The sequence below is a fragment of the Taurulus bubalis genome (genome assembly GCF_910589615.1).
Source record: "Taurulus bubalis genome assembly, chromosome: 21".
Lineage (NCBI taxonomy): Eukaryota > Metazoa > Chordata > Actinopteri > Perciformes > Cottidae > Taurulus > Taurulus bubalis.
Window position 1 is genome coordinate 4,998,229 of NC_136609.1, and position 21,761 is coordinate 5,019,989.

A 21,761-nucleotide genomic window follows, 5' to 3' on the forward strand; every position below is an offset into this window, starting at 1 on the left:
TAAACATTAGGATGTGAAGCTTGTGATTTCCTTTTCAAGTTTAAGAATACACCCCAAACAATACAAAGCAGACAATAGCAACATGGTCTTTAACCACAAGAGAAACATATGGCAACGGAGCAGGAAACGCTTACTGTTCACACTAATCAGCGTCATTAGCCTGCACGGAAATGCTGTAGATATAAGTTATGGCAGGTATGTATTGTATACATGTCTACCATGTGCAGGACACCGCCAATTAACTCATTTATGGTTATTATGGTGGATGTTTTATTGTGAAAATCATAAACGGAAATAGAAACGTTGTTACTGTATCCGGTTCTCCCTTGACGCAGACCGACGTGTAGCGTTGTAACAACAGTAGAGCCTAGCTTCAGAGTGACATCGGACGGTTCTGTGTGTTCACCAATACAACTAATGGAAACGAGTGAACGCAGCAGACGGTATGTCCTCTCCTCCTCCGCCGCACAAAAATTCACGTAGTGTCATTAACTAGCTAGTTTTATTCTGAAACGCTACATATGTTTGGTAAATACTACTAAAGCTCGTACCATAGTGTATTTAGAAATCTTAAAAAGAAACCATTAACCACTAACGTTATGCATTCATGAAAATTGACTTTTAAATGTGGATGTAATGACGTCTCTTCATGGCATGTAGCCTTTATCCTCGTGGAGAAACACACCGTGGTAAACTGCGGTCAAGTGAGCCCACATCCGCCGAGTGAGCCGCAGTTGCCATTCTAAATGCACCTCAATTCAAGGTGTTACGGTACGGGGGGCCAGCTCAATGTCACAATATTCAAACAGCTATAAAAACAGTTCCATAGACTTGTACATAAATATTCCACTGCAGTCCTGTTCACGGGGACCTCTGCTATGCCCATGTGCATGGCCTCAAAATATTACTGTACAGTTTTGGAGAAAAGTGAATTCAAAGTCAGCTTGAATTTCATAATGATATTCACAGTTTCACAATATTCAAACAGCTATAAAAACAGATCCATAGACTTGTATATAACAATTCCACTGCAGTCTTGTTCAGGATGACCTCTGCTATGTCCATGTACATGGCCTCCAAATATTACTGTACAGTTTTGGAGAAAATTTTATTCAAAGCCTGCTTAAATTTCATAATGATATTCATAATTCCCCAATATTCAAACAGCTATAGAAACTGATCTTTAGATTGTATATTGAAATTCCACTGCAGTAGTGTTCAGGGGGACCTCTGCTATGCCCATTAAGACTTCATATAATATTACGTAGACATTATCGAATTGATCGTCGAAATTGAGAATCAACACTTAATGGAAGCGTTTGTCTTTTTAGTCATTTTGTATAAAGATACATTAATATTAAGTTATGTTGTTAGGGTTCGGCTTTGGCCGGGCCCAAGCGCAGACACAGGGACGTCAAGGTATGGTGACGGAATGGACTTTATTTAATAAACACAGGTGATTTGGGTATAGCAGGAGTTGAATGCATGTTGAGCGGCAAAGTGACGGGGCGGCTGGGCAGGAATGCAGGCACGGAATCCTGGGCACAGGGAACAGGAGTTAGTAACAGTCAAAAACAATGTAAAGCATAAGAGTAGTCTAAATCGTTGAGAGGACTAAAGAGGCCCAGAGTCAACATACTAATTGAAATGGTGAAATAATCTGGCAACTGGAGAGATGGAAGCCAGGGGTATTTAACAGGAAGGATTTGATGAGATGACAGGTGCTGAAGATGATGTGCAGGTGTGGAGATGAGCCCAGGTGCTGTAAGCCACGCCCACGGCACGCACAAACACAAGTAACAGAGACCAACAGGAGACACGAGAAACATGGAAAACCCCCCAAAGGACCGGACTATATCTAAAAAGAGCCCCAAAACCACAAGAAACAATGTTTGTTGATTTATTTGCACAAAATGCATTTCCAATACATTTTTTTGATCAGTTCTAGTGTCCCAATGGCAGAGGGGTGAACCGCGATTATTTATATGGCTCTGGATGGTGACTTTTGTTACATAACGTTCCAATTCTCTCTCTACCCCCTCATTTCCTGTCCACTGTCAATTAAATCTTCAAAATGCCAAAACTAAAAAATTTCAATATACAAATCTAAGGATCTGTTTCTCTAGCTGTTTGAATATTGTGAAATTTCGAATATCATTATGGAATTTAAGCAGACTTTGAATTCACCTTTCTTCAAAACTGTACAGTAATATCTAAAGGCTATGCACATGGACATAGCAGAGGTCCCTCTGAACAAGACTGTAGTGGAATATCGATGTACAAACCTTAGGATCTGTTTTTATAGCTGTTTGAATATTGTGAAATTATGAATATCATTATGAAATTTAGGCAGACTTTGAATTCACTTTTCTCAAAAACTGCAAAGTAATGTTTGGAGGCCATGCACATGGGCATAGCAAAGGTCACCCTGAACAAGCCTGCAGTGGAATATTTATGTACAAGTCTATGGATCTGTTTTTAGAGCTGTTTGAATATTGTGACATTGAGCTGGCCCCCGTACCGTAACACCTTGAATAGAGGTGCATTTAGAATTGCAACTGCGGCTCACTCGGCGGATGTGGGCTCACTTGACCGCAGTCGTGGTAATAAGTGTGCTGCGTTTCAATGGGAGTCTTACTCCAGAATCTAAGAACTTTTCCTTAAAGACAACAATGTCGCAAATACCTAGATCACGCAAAAATGACTAAATACAGCTTGTAATGAATGTTATTCAAATAAAAATAAAATATGTAATTCATTAACCTTCCTGAAATGTAGTGATGTGTCCTTTCGTGTCGAGGCTTCGATGCGCGTGTCGAGTAATCCAGGTAGATTTTGGTGAAGCGCGTATCGAGGCTTGTGTCGATGACGTATGCGGTGACGTTCGAAGCCTCGCGAGCCGGTCGTACCACGTGACTGATTCAGAAAATGGTTTGTGGGTTTGCCGTGCGATTTGAAATATAAGGGGCAGCGAAACTCAATGGATTCCCCCCTTCCTCTCTGTACCCAGCTTCATCTGTATCTGTGAAAGGGTATTTTATAAAGCAGGCGAAATAGTCTCAAAAAGCCCAGCACTGTGAAAAAGTTCTTATTTTTATTTAAAAAAATATTGGACACATCAACATGGACTAACGGAGCCGAGGCTCGAAACACCGATCCTCTGACTGAAAGTCGGATATTGTAGCCGCTGACCCACAGTCACATCACAACCCTCTCCCAATTTGTTTCGAGTTTTGATTTTGACCCCGCCATTATATCATAAAGTTAGACACAATATTAATAAGTTAATAATTGATGTATTGGCGTCACAAACATAATTTATTTGATTTAAAGCTTCACACACTAAAGCCATGTTGTCGTTATGATCACTGCCTGTTTTACATGTATTGTCCACTTGGTGGCGCAGTAGAGCAGATGAAGCCCCATGAAGCTTCGGCACATGAGCGAACCAATTGGATGGAAAGCTTCAATGCTTCAGGAAGCTTCATCTCGCCATCACTACTGAAATGTGTTAAATTCATTTAATGCTATTAATATTGGTGATGGTTTGTTAATTGAATTGGGGAATTCAGCAGCAGCATAAGAGACATTTGGTGTCAGCGGCACTTTTTGTCAGTCATCATAATTTGACAAATCAGCTGCCTCCTTTACCTCGAACAGCTTCTGTTTTAATAATGTGTGTTACAGCAATCAAGATTCAATTTATTATAGCCCAAAATCACAAATTTGCCTTAGAGGGCTTTACAATCTGTACACCTACGACATTCTGTCCCGGGACCCTCACATTGGTACAGGGACAACTTTAAAAAAAAAGGAAGAAATCTTTGAGAGAGCAACAGAGGATCCCTCTATCAGGATGGTAAGAAGTGTAATACATGTCATGTGTACAGAATGAACAACATAAGAGTTACAACATATTCAATGCATATGAATTATTCATATCATGATGAAAAGGTTACGACGGCCATTAATAACAGCAGCAGTGGATATAGTAGAATAATAATGATAACTAGAAAATTTCACAAGAAATTTTGAAAGTGTGGCTACTACTGCCGTAAGACGTCGCAATATGTATACATTACCGGTAGTGAGATGTGTTATTGAGGTAACACATCTCTCAATAACACAATAACCTCAATAACCTCTGCCACCTTCAGAATTATCAGATCAAATGACTTTCTTTGAGAGGGTGAAAAACGTAGTTTTTTACACAATGAAAAAAAAAATCCTTAACCGAAAGCCAAATAAAAAAGAGCCAATCAGACTTCTTCTATGGGAGGAGCCTAATCGGATTCGTTGTGTTGTCCATTTTTCCCCAGCAACAACAGACTCATTGGGTGAAAGGTCGATCCAAGTTGTATCTCCTCACTCACCAACTTTCTGGGGTCAAAAAACGTGCGCGCACACACACACGGGCGCACATAGACACACACAGTCAATCGTTTTGTGATAATTCTGTGTGTGTGTGTGTCTAAGTCTAATGTATGATATATAAGAATGTGTGTGAAACGTTTTTTGTAGAGTTTAAAATAGAGTGTCTTGGATGTCAGCTGACCAACGTCAGTTGGCTCCTCCTGCGTTTGTATCACCGGTTGTCGTGGTGACAGCCCTGATTGGCTAACTTAAAACAGGTGTGACACTGTCACAGAGCGGGATACTGGACTGTGGATTTAATGAGGAAACAACCTTTTAAACTATTGTATTTGACAGACAACCGTGAATCCCATCACGAAAATAATGACATCATGAGAAGCACAAGACTTCTGAGAACGTTTCCGTCTACTTAAATATTTGTAAGGATTTATAAATGAGAGCGTAAATTCAGTTTGTAAAGTGCTCACGTTTCCGTCATGAGAGAAAATTGTGGTCCGATTTAACATGGAGGTTAATGGAGCAGTTGGCCGGTCTTCATGTCGCTTTCAGGCTTGCTGACAAAACAGTATACATTTGTTGGATTCCACGACGCATGTGTACCACCGGCACAATATTTCCAACGTTTTCATATATAAATTATGCCTCAAAAGTCAATATTGTGGAGTGAATGGCAAAATACAAAAAGGTTGTTTAGGACACAGCTCCTCGTGCTCTAGCGATGACATCACAGCTCTAACCTTCCCCACACACACCCATTGTAAACTCTGAAATGGTTCCCACATTTTCCTAAACTTGAACAATAATTACATGAAAACTGTGCTAGCTATCAGAGAGAGAGAGAGAGAGAGAGAGAGAGAGAGAGAGAGAGAGAGAGAGAGAGAGAGAGAGAGAGAGAGAGAGAGAGAGAGAGAGAGAGAGAGAGAGAGAGAGAGAGAGAGAGAGAGAGAGAGAGAGAGAGAGAGAGAGAGAGAGAGAGAGAGAGAGAAATCAGATTAACTAATATCATGTCAGCCACGGAAAGGGGGGGGCCAGACAGAGTTAGACAGACAGGGGGCGGTATATAGATCGAATGGCGGGAAAAAAAAAGCACTGAAACACTCATGCGAAAAGCCCATTGGGAGGGGCAGAAGAGGGAGAAGACCTTGAAACAATCATGTCAGCCATCAATTAACCAGAGCTGCTCAATGTAAAAAAGTACAACTTTGCCTCTCTCCTACCCAAGACTTCAGTTGGTTTGTTTAAATAAAATGAAATGAATAACCATGTTTAAATCCATGAGTCAGTCACAACAGATATGAATAAAAGCAATGAAATCATGAGAAGCACAAACAGTCAAGTGTCAGCTGACCAACTGACAGTTCCTCCTGCGCGTGTGTGCGTGTGTGTCACCGTTGCCATGGTGTTCACTGAGAGAGAGAGACAGGAGAGTTGATTTAATGAAAAAACTAACTTTCAAACTACTGTATTTGACAGACAACCATGGATCCCATCACGAAAATAATGACATCATGAGAAGCACAAGACTTCTGAGAACGTTTCCGTCTACTTAAATATTTGTAAGGATTTATAAATGAGGGCGTAAATTCAGTTTGTAAAGTGCTCACGTTTCCGTCATGAGAGAAAATTGTGGTCCGATTTAACATGGAGGTTAATGGAGCAGTTGGCCGGTCTTCATGTCGCTTTCAGGCTTGCTGACAAAACAGTATACATTTGTTGGATTCCACGACGCATGTGTACCACCGGCACAATATTTCCAACGTTTTCATATATAAATTATGCCTCAAAAGTCAATACTGTGGAGTGAATGGCAAAATACAAATACAAAAAGGTTGTTTAGGACACAGCTCCTCGTGCTCTAGCGATGACATCACAGCTCTAACCTTCCCCACACACACCCATTGTAAACTCTGAAATGGTTCCCACATTTTCCTAAACTTGAACAATAATTACATGAAAACTGTGCTAGCTATCAAAAAATGCCCAATTGGGCAAATAAACTCCAGACTTTTGTCAACGTTTTAAACTTTAAATCATTTCTCTACGATACATTATGGCGAGTCACTGTGGGCACAAAGATGTATGTTTTTTTGCTCTCTTCAGTCCGAAACCCCAGTCAAGTGAATGGGACAATTTCTCGCCGTTTTTCGCACTTTTCGGGAAAATGGCTGGTCGAATCTCTTAGAAAAGTCATAGCTCACGATTCCCGATCGGGCCGCACGTTTTGATGTATTTTTTACGCATGTGCGGGCAACGCTGTGGGAGAAGATACGGTCCAAAGTTTGGCGGAATAAGAAGAATAATAATAATAACTAGAAAATTTCACAAGAAATTTTGAAAGTGTGGCTACTACTGCCGTAAGACGTCGCAATATGTATACATTACCGGTAGTGAGATGTGTTATTGAGGTAACACATCTCTCAATAACACAATAACCTCAATAACCTCTGCCACCTTCAGAATTATCAGATCAAATGACTTTCTTTGAGAGGGTGAAAAACGTAGTTTTTTACACAATGAAAAAAAAAATCCTTAACCGAAAGCCAAATAAAAAAGAGCCAATCAGACTTCTTCTATGGGAGGAGCCTAATCGGATTCGTTGTGTTGTCCATTTTTCCCCAGCAACAACAGACTCATTGGGTGAAAGGTCGATCCAAGTTGTATCTCCTCACTCACCAACTTTCTGGGGTCGAAAAACGTGCGCGCACACACACGCGGGCGCACATAGACACACACAGTCAATCGTTTTGTGATAATTCTGTGTGTGTGTGTGTGTCTAAGTCTAATGTATGATATATAAGAATGTGTGTGAAACGTTTTTTGTAGAGTTTAAAATAGAGTGTCTTGGATGTCAGCTGACCAACGTCAGTTGGCTCCTCCTGCGTTTGTATCACCGGTTGTCGTGGTGACAGCCCTGATTGGCTAACTTAAAACAGGTGTGACACTGTCACAGAGCAGGAGACTGAACTGTGGATTTAATGAGAAAACAACCTTTCAAACTATTGTATTTGACAGACAACCGTGAATCCCATTACGAAAATAATGACATCATGAGAAGCACAAGACTTCTGAGAACGTTTCCGTCTACTTAAATATTTGTAAGGATTTATAAATGAGAGCGTAAATTCAGTTTGTAAAGTGCTCACGTTTCCGTCATGAGAGAAAATTGTGGTCCGATTTAACATGGAGGTTAATGGAGCAGTTGGCCGGTCTTCATGTCGCTTTCAGGCTTGCTGACAAAACAGTATACATTTGTTGGATTCCACGACGCATGTGTACCACCGGCACAATATTTCCAACGTTTTCATATATAAATTATGCCTCAAAAGTCAATATTGTGGAGTGAATGGCAAAATACAAATACAAAAAGGTTGTTTAGGACACAGCTCTGTAGTGGATTTCTATGTTCCTGAACTTGAATAAAAGCCAAGGGGATTGAATAAGTTCAAGGATTTAGAGATTAGTTTATATTTAACATTAATTAGAATAGGAGGAGGGGAGAGGAGCTCTTTGCAGGGGTCTGGGTGAAAGTCTCTGTGGGTGCAGCTCATTTGCATAAGGCGGGAAAACCGTGGGTGTGGCTCATGAGCGTCTGACAGAGGACGTTATTAATGGTCTAAAATGTCTATTTGTGTGCCTTATTGGTAATATTAGGATGTTTAAACCGTGTCTATGAGTCTTAAGCTTGTTTAAGTGTTTAATAAGAGGAAGCATATGGAAGAAAAGAAGTTAAGAGGCGTTTATTTGTGTCTTGAGACCGGTGTAAGTGTAGGTAATGAAGATGGGCCATTATTCGAGGTAGGGCGCAGAATTGAGTAGGGAGGTGTGGTTACACCAAGAAATAATACTATTGTATTTGACAGACAACCATGAATCCCATCCCATCACGAAAATAATGAAATCATGAGAAGCACAAACAGTCAGGATGTCAGCTGACCAACTGACATTTCCTCCTGCGCGTGTGTGCGTGTGTGTCACCGTTGCCATGGTGTTCACTGAGAGAGAGAGACAGGAGAGTTGATTTAATGAAAAACTAACTTTCAAACTATTGTATTTGACAGACAACCATGGATCCCATCACGAAAATAATGACATCATGAGAAGCACAAGACTTCTGAGAACGTTTCCGTCTACTTAAATATTTGTAAGGATTTATAAATGAGGGCGTAAATTCAGTTTGTAAAGTGCTCACGTTTCCGTCATGAGAGAAAATTGTGGTCCGATTTAACATGGAGGTTAATGGAGCAGTTGGCCGGACTTCATGTCGCTTTCAGGCTTGCTGACAAAACAGTATACATTTGTTGGATTCCACGACGCATGTGTACCACCGGCACAATATTTCCAACGTTTTCATATATAAATTATGCCTCAAAAGTCAATATTGTGGAGTGAATGGCAAAATACAAATACAAAAAGGTTGTTTAGGACACAGCTCCTCGTGCTCTTGCGATGACATCACAGCTCTAACCTTCCCCACACACACCCATTGTAAACTCTGAAATGGTTCCCACATTTTCCTAAACTTGAACAATAATTACATGAAAACTGTGCTAGCTATCAAAAAATGCCCAATTGGGCAAATAAACTCCAGACTTTTGTCAACGTTTTAAACTTTAAATCATTTCTCTACGATACATTATGGCGAGTCACTGTGGGCACAAAGATGTATGTTTTTTTGCTCTCTTCAGTCCGAAACCCCAGTCAAGTGAATGGGACAATTTCTCGCCGTTTTTCGCACTTTTCGGGAAAATGGCTGGTCGAATCTCTTAGAAAAGTCATAGCTCACGATTCCCGATCGGGCCGCACGTTTTGATGTATTTTTTACGCATGTGCGGGCAACGCTGTGGGAGAAGATACGGTCCAAAGTTTGGCGGAATAAGAAGAATAATAATAACTAGAAAATTTCACAAGAAATTTTGAAAGTGTGGCTACTACTGCCGTAAGACGTCGCAATATGTATACATTACCGGTAGTGAGATGTGTTATTGAGGTAACACATCTCTCAATAACACAATAACCTCAATAACCTCTGCCACCTTCAGAATTATCAGATCAAATGACTTTCTTTGAGAGGGTGAAAAACGTAGTTTTTTACACAATGAAAAAAAAAATCCTTAACCGAAAGCCAAATAAAAAAGAGCCAATCAGACTTCTTCTATGGGAGGAGCCTAATCGGATTCGTTGTGTTGTCCATTTTTCCCCAGCAACAACAGACTCATTGGGTGAAAGGTCGATCCAAGTTGTATCTCCTCACTCACCAACTTTCTGGGGTCAAAAAACGTGCGCGCACACACACGCTGGCGCACATAGACACACACAGTCAATCGTTTTGTGATAATTCTGTGTGTGTGTGTGTGTCTAAGTCTAATGTATGATATATAAGAATGTGTGTGAAACGTTTTTTGTAGAGTTTAAAATAGAGTGTCTTGGATGTCAGCTGACCAACGTCAGTTGGCTCCTCCTGCGTTTGTATCACCGGTTGTCGTGGTGACAGCCCTGATTGGCTAACTTAAAACAGGTGTGACACTGTCACAGAGCGGGAGACTGAACTGTGGATTTAATGAGAAAACAACCTTTTAAACTATTGTATTTGACAGACAACCGTGAATCCCATTACGAAAATAATGACATCATGAGAAGCATAAGACTTCTGAGAACGTTTCCGTCTACTTAAATATTTGTAAGGATTTATAAATGAGAGCGTAAATTCAGTTTGTAAAGTGCTCACGTTTCCGTCATGAGAGAAAATTGTGGTCCGATTTAACATGGAGGTTAATGGAGCAGTTGGCCGGTCTTCATGTCGCTTTCAGGCTTGCTGACAAAACAGTATACATTTGTTGGATTCCACGACGCATGTGTACCACCGGCACAATATTTCCAACGTTTTCATATATAAATTATGCCTCAAAAGTCAATATTGTGGAGTGAATGGCAAAATACAAATACTAAAAGGTTGTTTAGGACACAGCTCTGTAGTGGATTTCTATGTTCCTGAACTTGAATAAAAGCCAAGGGGATTGAATAAGTTCAAGGATTTAGAGATTAGTTTATATTTAACATTAATTAGAATAGGAGGAGGGGAGAGGAGCTCTTTGCAGGGGTCTGGGTGAAAGTCTCTGTGGGTGCAGCTCATTTGCATAAGGCGGGAAAACCGTGGGTGTGGCTCATGAGCGTCTGACAGAGGACGTTATTAATGGTCTAAAATGTCTATTTGTGTGCCTTATTGGTAATATTAGGATGTTTAAACCGTGTCTATGAGTCTTAAGCTTGTTTAAGTGTTTAATAAGAGGAAGCATATGGAAGAAAAGAAGTTAAGAGGCGTTTATTTGTGTCTTGAGACCGGTGTAAGTGTAGGTAATGAAGATGGGCCATTATTCGAGGTAGGGCGCAGAATTGAGTAGGGAGGTGTGGTTACACCAAGATATAATACTATTGTATTTGACAGACAACCATGAATCCCATCCCATCACGAAAATAATGAAATCATGAGAAGCACAAACAGTCAAGTGTCAGCTGACCAACTGACAGTTCCTCCTGCGCGTGTGTGCGTGTGTGTCACCGTTGCCATGGTGTTCACTGAGAGAGAGACAGGAGAGTTGATTTAATGAAAAAACTAGCTTTCAAACTAGTGTATTTGACAGACAACCATGGATCCCATCACGAAAATAATGACATCATGAGAAGCACAAGACTTCTGCGAACGTTTCCGTCTACTTAAATATTTGTAAGGATTTAGAAATGAGAGCGTAAATTCAGTTTGAAAAGTGCTCACGTTTCCGTCATGAGAGAAAATTGTGGTCCGATTTAACATGGAGGTTAATGGAGCACTTGGCCGGTCTTCATGTCGCTTTCAGGCTTGCTGACAAAACAGTATACATTTGTTGGATTCCACGACTCATGTGTACCACCGGCACAATATTTCCAACGTTTTCATATATAAATTATGCCTCAAAAGTCAATATTGTGGAGTGAATGGCAAAATACAAATACAAAAAGGTTGTTTAGGACACAGCTCCTCGTGCTCTAGCGATGACATCACAGCTCTAACCTTCCCCACACACACCCATTGTAAACTCTGAAATGGTTCCCACATTTTCCTAAACTTGAACAATAATTACATGAAAACTGTGCTAGCTATCAAAAAATGCCCAATTGGGCAAATAAACTCCAGACTTTTGTCAACGTTTTAAACTTTAAATCATTTCTCTACGATACATTATGGCGAGTCACTGTGGGCACAAAGATGTATGTTTTTTTGCTCTCTTCAGTCCGAAACCCCAGTCAAGTGAATGGGACAATTTCTCGCCGTTTTTCGCACTTTTCGGGAAAATGGCTGGTCGAATCTCTTAGAAAAGTCATAGCTCACGATTCCCGATCGGGCCGCACGTTTTGATGTATTTTTTACGCATGTGCGGGCAACGCTGTGGGAGAAGATACGGTCCAAAGTTTGGCGGAATAAGAAGAATAATAATAACTAGAAAATTTCACAAGAAATTTTGAAAGTGTGGCTACTACTGCCGTAAGACGTCGCAATATGTATACATTACCGGTAGTGAGATGTGTTATTGAGGTAACACATCTCTCAATAACACAATAACCTCAATAACCTCTGCCACCTTCAGAATTATCAGATCAAATGACTTTCTTTGAGAGGGTGAAAAACGTAGTTTTTTACACAATGAAAAAAAAAATCCTTAACCGAAAGCCAAATAAAAAAGAGCCAATCAGACTTCTTCTATGGGAGGAGCCTAATCGGATTCGTTGTGTTGTCCATTTTTCCCCAGCAACAACAGACTCATTGGGTGAAAGGTCGATCCAAGTTGTATCTCCTCACTCATCAACTTTCTGGGGTCAAAAAACGTGCGCGCACACACACGCGGGCGCACATAGACACACACAGTCAATCGTTTTGTGATAATTCTGTGTGTGTGTGTGTCTAAGTCTAATGTATGATATATAAGAATGTGTGTGAAACGTTTTTTGTAGAGTTTAAAATAGAGTGTCTTGGATGTCAGCTGACCAACGTCAGTTGGCTCCTCCTGCGTTTGTATCACCGGTTGTCGTGGTGACAGCCCTGATTGGCTAACTTAAAACAGGTGTGACACTGTCACAGAGCAGGAGACTGAACTGTGGATTTAATGAGAAAACAACCTTTCAAACTATTGTATTTGACAGACAACCGTGAATCCCATTACGAAAATAATGACATCATGAGAAGCACAAGACTTCTGAGAACGTTTCCGTCTACTTAAATATTTGTAAGGATTTATAAATGAGAGCGTAAATTCAGTTTGTAAAGTGCTCACGTTTCCGTCATGAGAGAAAATTGTGGTCCGATTTAACATGGAGGTTAATGGAGCAGTTAACCGGTCTTCATGTCGCTTTCAGGCTTGCTGACAAAACAGTATACATTTGTTGGATTCCACGACGCATGTGTACCACCGGCACAATATTTCCAACGTTTTCATATATAAATTATGCCTCAAAAGTCAATATTGTGGAGTGAATGGCAAAATACAAATACAAAAAGGTTGTTTAGGACACAGCTCTGTAGTGGATTTCTATGTTCCTGAACTTGAATAAAAGCCAAGGGGATTGAATAAGTTCAAGGATTTAGAGATTAGTTTATATTTAACATTAATTAGAATAGGAGGAGGGGAGAGGAGCTCTTTGCAGGTGTCTGGGTGAAAGTCTCTGTGGGTGCAGCTCATTTGCATAAGGCGGGAAAACCGTGGGTGTGGCTCATGAGCGTCTGACAAAGGACGTTATTAATGGTCTAAAATGTCTATTCGTGTGCCTTATTGGTAATATTAGGATGTTTAAACCGTGTCTATGAGTCTTAAGCTTGTTTAAGTGTTTAATAAGAGGAAGCATATGGAAGAAAAGAAGTTAAGAGGCGTTTATTTGTGTCTTGAGACCGGTGTAAGTGTAGGTAATGAAGATGGGCCATTATTCGAGGTAGGGCGCAGAATTGAGTAGGGAGGTGTGGTTACACCAAGAAATAATACTATTGTATTTGACAGACAACCATGAATCCCATCCCATCACGAAAATAATGAAATCATGAGAAGCACAAACAGTCAGGATGTCAGCTGACCAATTGACAGTTCCTCCTGCGCGTGTGTGCGTGTGTGTCACCGTTGCCATGGTGTTCACTGAGAGAGAGAGACAGGAGAGTTGATTTAATGAAAAAACTAACTTTAAAACTACTGTATTTGACAGACAACCATGGATCCCATCACGAAAATAATGACATCATGAGAAGCACAAGACTTCTGAGAACGTTTCCGTCTACTTAAATATTTGTAAGGATTTATAAATGAGGGCGTAAATTCAGTTTGTAAAGTGCTCACGTTTCCGTCATGAGAGAAAATTGTGGTCCGATTTAACATGGAGGTTAATGGAGCAGTTGGCCGGTCTTCATGTCGCTTTCAGGCTTGCTGACAAAACAGTATACATTTGTTGGATTCCACGACGCATGTGTACCACCGGCACAATATTTCCAACGTTTTCATATATAAATTATGCCTCAAAAGTCAATATTGTGGAGTGAATGGCAAAATACAAATACAAAAAGGTTGTTTAGGACACAGCTCCTCGTGCTCTAGCGATGACATCACAGCTCTAACCTTCCCCACACACACCCATTGTAAACTCTGAAATGGTTCCCACATTTTCCTAAACTTGAACAATAATTACATGAAAACTGTGCTAGCTATCAAAAAATGCCCAATTGGGCAAATAAACTCCAGACTTTTGTCAACGTTTTAAACTTTAAATCATTTCTCTACGATACTTTATGGCGAGTCACTGTGGGCACAAAGATGTATGTTTTTTTGCTCTCTTCAGTCCGAAACCCCAGTCAAGTCAATGGGACAATTTCTCGCCGTTTTTCGCACTTTTCGGGAAAATGGCTGGTCGAATCTCTTAGAAAAGTCATAGCTCACGATTCCCGATCGGGCCGCACGTTTTGATGTATTTTTTATGCATGTGCGGGCAACGCTGTGGGAGAAGATACGGTCCAAAGTTTGGCGGAATAAGAAGAATAATAATAAGTAATAATAATAATAAGCCCGAGCAATAATATAAAGTGCGCTTTGCTATAGGGGTCTATGACCCCTCTAGCTGAAGCCACACTTAATAAGCCCGAGCAATAATATAAAGTGCGCTTTGCTATAGGGGTCTATGACCCCTCTAGCTGAAGCCACACTTAATAAGCCCGAGCAATAATATGAAGTGCGCTTTGCTATAGGGGTCTATGACCCCTCTAGCTGAAGCCACACTTAATAAAAGCAGTATCGGCAATAGTAATTGGTTCTTCAGCCCTACAACATGGTGGGTGTCTTGTCCGTCTGTGCAGGTGTTGAAGATGACCGTCCTGAACTTGTCCTTTGCTGCATGTGGTTTCTTGGGGATCTACCATCTCGGTGCTGTGGGGGCTATTCTCCGCCATGGGGACAAGCTGCTGGGCTCCCTCAGGTGCTGTGCAGGGGCCTCGGCCGGGGCCCTGGTGGCTGCAGTACTCATCACAGCTCCTGAAAAGTTAGAGGTAGAGTGTTGGCCTCCTCAGTGGGGTTAGGGGAACCACCAGGGGTCTTAGAGGGGTTTCCAGAGGACCCAGAGAAAAATAAGCATAGAATTTTGCTTATTTTGTAATTTAGAACACGCTGAAATCTAAAGGTTTTAACTTGTACATACAGTTCACTGTAATCTGTATCCTTTCCTTCTCTGTTGTGCTGTTCTCAGCATCAAATATTTATTCTCTTAATTTGTAACACTTACTGGCTCTTAAAAAATGTATAAAGTAATGTCTAAAGATGATAATATTTGGAGAATAAATGAACAACTTTATTTGGATATTTTTTAAACTATGGCTTCATGGGGTGCAGTGGCTAGCACCATCACATCACAGCAAGAGTTTGCATGTTCTCCCCGTGGCAGTGTGGGTTCCCTCCGGGTTCTCCGGCTTCCTCCCACAGTCCAAAGACTTGCATCTTAACTTAATTGGAGACTCTAAAATTGCCTGTAAGTGTGAATGTGACCATGAATGGTCGTCTGTCTCTATTTGTGCCCTGAGATAAACTGGTGACCTGCCTTCGCCCAATGACAGTTGAGATTGGCTCCATAGCCCCCGCTACCCTAAATGGGATAAGCGGTTTGGATAATGAGATGGAAAAAACTTCATAATTTCATAAAAATATGTTAAGTTGTGAATTTGTTATTTTAGGTTGTGGACAGGAAACTATATTAGTGAACAACTGCTTTTTTAAACTGTTTTCTATTACATTTGTGAATCTTGTTTTCATTGGTGTATCATGTTAAACCATTTGCAAAACAGTTTTTCCTCTCTGTCCAGATTACAATATGAGCTTCCTTTAAATTATCCAGGAACTTGTACAGGTTATGTCCTGATACAGATTACCAATCGTCCTAAACACTGAGATGTGATTAAATAACTCCTCATAAACCAAGGAGAACTGAATGAGGTATGACGTCATTACTGTGTGTTCTCCTCCAGAACTGTAAAGAGTTCACGTACAGGTTTGCTGATGGAGTGAGACAACAGCGCTTTGGAGCCGTCACACCGGGATACAACTTCATGCTCACACTCCGGTAATTACACATTACACTGACATCTGTGATATAACACAACTAAAGCAAAATATACAATTTGTATTAAGGATGTCATGAAAATTATGGTACAATATTGCGTGGATATTTCATAAAAACGTACAGGGTAAACATTATAGTTGCATTGTACATCAAATTGAAAACATGCAGCACAACTCTTCTCCTCCACACCGAGCTTTGTGAACCAAGTATTTCATCAGGTGGCCTTTGTGCAGTGGCGGGCCGTGGATTCTGTACCTACGCATCCTGTTTAACAGCTGATCGCGGCGCAAAGTTTAAATTTAAACTTTGTGATTCTGTTTAGGCTAGCAGAGAAGGCTTAGCAGGCCCTTATGTCCACGCCAATATCGATACATCTCAGTTCTATTTTTGCAATTGCAGCTTGTGTCTCTAAGCTTTGTGAGTGTAAATACATGCTTCTCTTTATTCACAGTTGGACCTCAAATTAACGTTCAATGATACATCCTTCTGAATTTGTCACACAGCGAACCCCAAAATGTGCAAGTTTCAAGTGGAATTTTCCAAGAAATAGAAACCTAAAATGTAAAAATGCCCTTTGTATGATTTAAGGAAGAGGGTGACAGTGGATGATATCAGAGCAGACAGGTGTTGGCGATCGGAGCAGAGAAGATATTAGCAGCAAAGATGTCAAGTGGTCGTAAATGTACAGTGTAGGTTTCAGTTAGTCTCTGGTGTGGCCTAAAATTGCTTCTGTCCATCCGGGGAGAGGGATCCTCTGTTGCTCTCCCTCAGGTTTCTTCCCTTTTTTCCCTGTGAAAGGGTTTTTACTATCTTTATTTGGGGGAGTTTTTCCTGATCCGATGTGAGGTCCCGGGACAGGGATGTTCTGTGTACAGATTGTAAAGCCCTCCGAGGCAAATTTGTATTTGTGATGTTGGGCTGTATAAAATAAACTGAATTGAATTAAAAGGTTTGGCAAACACTGTCTCTCATATATATATATATATATATATATATATATATATATATATATATATATATATATATATATATATATATAAATATAAATTATTAAAACACCTTTTTATATATAAAACGGAAAAAAAACAAGTAAGAATAAAGTCAGCAACCAAACTCCATATTGTGAATGGACTCCATTGTTACATCCTAGTATGCTTTACTGATTTGATCAACAGATTGAGGGATAATTATATGTTGCAGTCCAAAGCACAGTGTTTATGATGCCCTGTGGGGACGTTATCATTAATAACCAGACAAATGAGTTTCTGTGTGTGGATTCTGTCCAGGGACGGGATAGAAGAGATCCTGCCAAGTGAGGCTCACAGTCTGGCTACTGACCGCCTCCACGTCTCAATAACACACTCCAAAAGTGGCAAGAACCACATCATATCCAAATTTACCTCCCGGGAGGAGCTCATTACGGTACACACTCCCACTCTCTTAACACTTACACCTAATATATGTTTGATTATTTTACATGCTTAGTTTCATTCATTCTACAGCTTAGTGTTTGATAGTATTTTTTTTTTACTGCTGACGAGAAAATGGCACTAACAAAGTTGATACTTGTGTAACTAGAAAGGGGTACACAAATGGGACACAAAGAGGGTTTGAGTCTCACTTTTAATGTGACATTTACAAAGTATTTCATGTTTGATGTGGACAAGGCCAAAACATTCAATGTCCAGTGACCTCCTGCTGAAGAATCATTGTTTCACGTCACTGTGGGTCAAAGTGTGCTCACTTACTGATGAAATAACCCTCATTTGTTACTTCTCTAGGCTCTGCTGGCCAGCAGCTATGTCCCTGTCTATGCTGGACTCAAACCAGTGGAATTTAGAGGAAAGGTAACGGACTGTTTCACTGTGACGTTGATTCATTTGTAGAATTTGAGGTTCTACAAAAGCACATTGGTCCCTTATTTTTTCCAGTGATTGATACATTTTAGAGGCACCTGCTCAGACATCATACACACTCAAAAACCCAGTACTCATGGTCCAAAGAGGCCAACAGAACCACATCATCTGCAAACAGCAGAGAGGCAATCCAAAGACCCGCGAACCTGACGTTCTCCGCCCCCCGGCTGTGCCTAGATATAGGACCGGTGATAAAGGGCAGCCCTGGCGGAGGGCAACACCCGCTGGGAACGTGTCTGACTTATTGCAGAGAATACGAACACAGCTCCTACTGCAGGCTTACGAGGGTAAAGAGCTGGTCCACTGTTCCACGACCAGGACAGAATCTGCACTTTTCCTCTAAAATCTGAGGCTTGACAAATGGTCGGGGCCTCCTTTCTAGCACTCTGTCCTAAGCTTTCCCCAGGAGGCTGAGTAGTGTGATTCCCCAATAGTTCGAGCACATTCTCCTTTTTTGAAACTGGGAACCACCACCTGCCAGTGGTCTTCCAGTCCATGGGCACTGTTCCCGACCCCCATGCAACATTGAAAAGCCAAGACAGCCCAACAATGTCCAGCATCTCAGGGCAGATCTCATCCACCCCCGGCTCCTTGGCACCAAGGAGCTTTTTGACTACTGTAGCGGCCTCCGCCAGGGATATAGGTGCTCCTCTTCACCCGAGACTAGCATAGAAGTCCAATAGCGAGACACCACTCGGGTTCAGATCGGGCAAACAGTTCCTCCCAATCACCAGGACCCCTCGCACCGATTTCAAGAAGGCCGGATACTCCAAACAGCTGTTCGGTGCATAAGCACAAACAACAGTTAGAGCCTTACTCCCCGCAACCCGCAGGGAGGCGACCCTCTCGTTCTCCGGGGAAAACTCCAACACAGCGGCGCTCAGCCGGAAGTTATAAATACCGGTATATCTTTCCTATATACCTTCCATTCTCCAGAGCTGACGGAGCTGTGGAGATCTGGTGTGGCTATGCAAGACTAGGAAAATAATGGGGCGGAGTTCTCGTCTTCACCCCTTAAGTTTAGATTTTAATGACAAGAACACACTACTGTGCTTTTGTTCTGGGTTTCCCCCAAATGGAAACAGTGACATTTCTGTGGAATGACACAGCAAATTCTTTCACCTCTACCTTTTAATATTTCAAGACATAAAATGAACAAGAATGACAATCTTTATAGACTCTAGTTTTGTTTTATTAGAAATGGATTGATGGAGGGTTCACTGATAGCCTGCCGATTCTGCCCACGGGACGCACCATCACTCTGTCTCCCTTCGCTGGACTGCAAGATGTGTGTCCTGTCTACAGAGGGCGCTTCAAGACTCAACTCAGATTGGCCAACATGAACATAATGGTGAGTACTGGATCATCTGATCAAATTGGTTCGACAATGAGGAACTGACACATCTAAGGTTTCCGGTTGTACATTAAAAATATTATCTAATCATTTAAATATCCCAAAATGTTTCAATCAAACTGTGAATGAATATTTGTGAAGAAGTAGCACTATTCAAACAAGCCCATTTTTTAAATGTGTGACATGGGTGGCTCGCAGGTAGAGCGTGTCGTCTTCCAAATGAAAAGAACAGTGGTTTGATCCCCCCCCACCCCCAGATACTGAACCCCAAATTTCTCACAAAGCATTGACCCATCGGGGTGTGAATGTTTAGAGTTCTGATTGGCAGGTGGCATCTTGCATGGTAGAGTCTGCCTTCAGTTTGTGTGTAACATGTAGGTTACTGAAGACAAAAATCTAAAAAGATTATTCAGCTTCTTTTTTTAGAAAGGCTCAATAAGTCACTGTAGTTTTTATCAAATGACACCCAATTGTGAAAAAAGATTAAAAGAAACTGATGTTCCCAAAACAATGTAAATGTACTTTAATCTATGTTATGATGAGCTAAACAATATGTTTAATAATGTGGAGAGTGCTGTGGCATGTTGGTTTTGGACCTTCCGTTGACCGCTCTTCTGTAGACATCATCCTTGAGATAATATCGACATCTGTGATTTATATTGGTTTTCTATTTCCGTCACTTTCAATGTACACTTAAATATTGATCCTAATAAATAATAAGCTGTAGATCAAGCCTTAAATCAGCCTATACTTTGATATGAATCAGTTCCTGCAACATGTGTCCCCGAAGATCTCTAAGATGTAAATGCACACTAATGTCATGTCTCAGTTAATCCTTCTATTTTGAATATATGTTTTTTCTACTTAGTGTTCATTTTCTCTTTCTTTGTGAACCACTCACAAAATGACTCCTTTAACTATTGATACGTATTTCTTCTACTCTTTCCTTTGTAATCATACAAAGTTCAACTTGGGTTACTGAATCACTAAATATATTGTGTTTTGTACATTAATTGTGCAAGCTCCAGGTTTACCAAGTCTCTAGATTTGAACATATCTGATTTCGTGAATATACTGTAGGGTGAAGTTCACGATAACTAACACTGTTGACAATTCGTTGGTTACTTGTTGTGTAAATTGGACATATGATTATTTTATTTAGTTTTTAAAGGTAATTTGTCGGTGCTTTGATTATCACAAACCAAAGCCACACAAAGATGTATCAAAACCGAAGCACATACAACCAAAACCATCTGCATGACCAAAGGAGAGGGGGAAAAAAAAATATATATATAATATTTTTTTTTTTTTTCAGTCAAAAACACAAATCTACACATACAATTTGTTTGCCCGAATGAAACCTGATTAAATGGGCAATTGTGGCTCTAATGTGTGTCTATTGGTGATTGTTGACATGAACATAGTGACACAATGAAACTCAGAAGCACAGAAGCTATATATCCAAATGTATATTAATTATTAATTTTCTTTAAAAACGTTTTTACTTTTAGTGGAAACATTGCCTTACAGGTAGAGCTCACCTTCTGTCACTGATTTCCTTATAGATTTAACATAATGTGTCCTTTGGTTTCTTCAGTTCTCCATGGAGAACATCAAACGTCTGAACCAGGCTCTGTTCCCTCCATCCAACCGCAGCATGCAGTCTTTATGTGAAGACGGGTTCAATGATGCTGTGAGGTTCCTAAAGAGAGAGGATTGGATGAGGTGACGTGCCAATGCCCCGATAGGAAGAACCGATTCTAAGAACAAGTATGAAGCCAAATACCATTTACATTGTACTGTATTTATTCCCTGTGATTTCAGTTTTTTTTTATAAAATTATAATAATTAAAAAAAATCAAGACTGACTGTTGTTTATGTATAAAGCAGATCATGAAGGAGTGTGTGTGTGTATCATTGTCAGCTTCAGTCAGATAAGTGTTATCACACACATATTCTGACAGCATATTTGAAAGCAGCTGAACGTGACGAAAAGCTCTCATGTGAACATGGACTCTTCATCAATTTTCCATGGAGGCATTTAATTTCCCCTAGCTTGAAGCAGTGAGGAAAAATAAATGTTGGATATCGCAGCACTTCACAGGAAGTCCATGCTGCCATCATGGATGTTGGAAGCTCCCTCAGGATGCAAGGATGGAGCGTCGTCTTTGAAGCACCGGATATTTCCACCGGTCTGTGCGTGAGCCGGTTCTCTATCAGATGTCAGCCAGTTGAACTGGTGTGTGTGTGAACCGCTGCTCCTTCAGGACAGTCACCTTCTCTAAGGAGACTGCTGCTTCACAGAGGACATTTCACAAGGAAGGAGGCAAATTGATTATGTTTTACTACACAGTCAGGCCAATAATGCCCGAAAGGCTCCAATTGGAACATTAAACAAGACCTTTCTTTAATTTATGGCTATGTTTCAGTAAAGTAGGATGACTTTAGGGCTGAATATTGGGCATCAATACTGTTTTGCAGTTTGTGAAATACCCTTAACTTTTAGA

The 21,761-nt window shown here is 40.6% G+C and overlaps 1 protein-coding gene across 2 annotated transcripts; it reads left to right on the top strand.

Annotated features, from left to right (window-relative positions):
- The first annotated feature begins 387 nt into the window (after window positions 1-387).
- pnpla4 (patatin-like phospholipase domain containing 4) lies at window positions 388-21,251 on the top strand. 2 transcript variants are annotated; one of them, XM_079236547.1, is made up of 7 exons: window positions 388-443; window positions 14,732-14,920; window positions 15,890-15,984; window positions 17,271-17,406; window positions 17,766-17,831; window positions 19,099-19,251; window positions 20,852-21,251. In XM_079236547.1, the coding sequence occupies exons 2-7, from the start codon at window positions 14,741-14,743 to the stop codon at window positions 20,981-20,983; spliced, it is 762 nt and encodes a 253-aa protein (XP_079092673.1). In that variant the 5' UTR covers window positions 388-443; window positions 14,732-14,740; the 3' UTR covers window positions 20,984-21,251. The 2 variants fall into 2 exon arrangements, with proteins under 2 accessions (XP_079092673.1, XP_079092674.1); XM_079236548.1 differs by having other exon boundaries at window positions 20,911-21,251.
- Window positions 21,252-21,761: the final 510 nt, after the last annotated feature.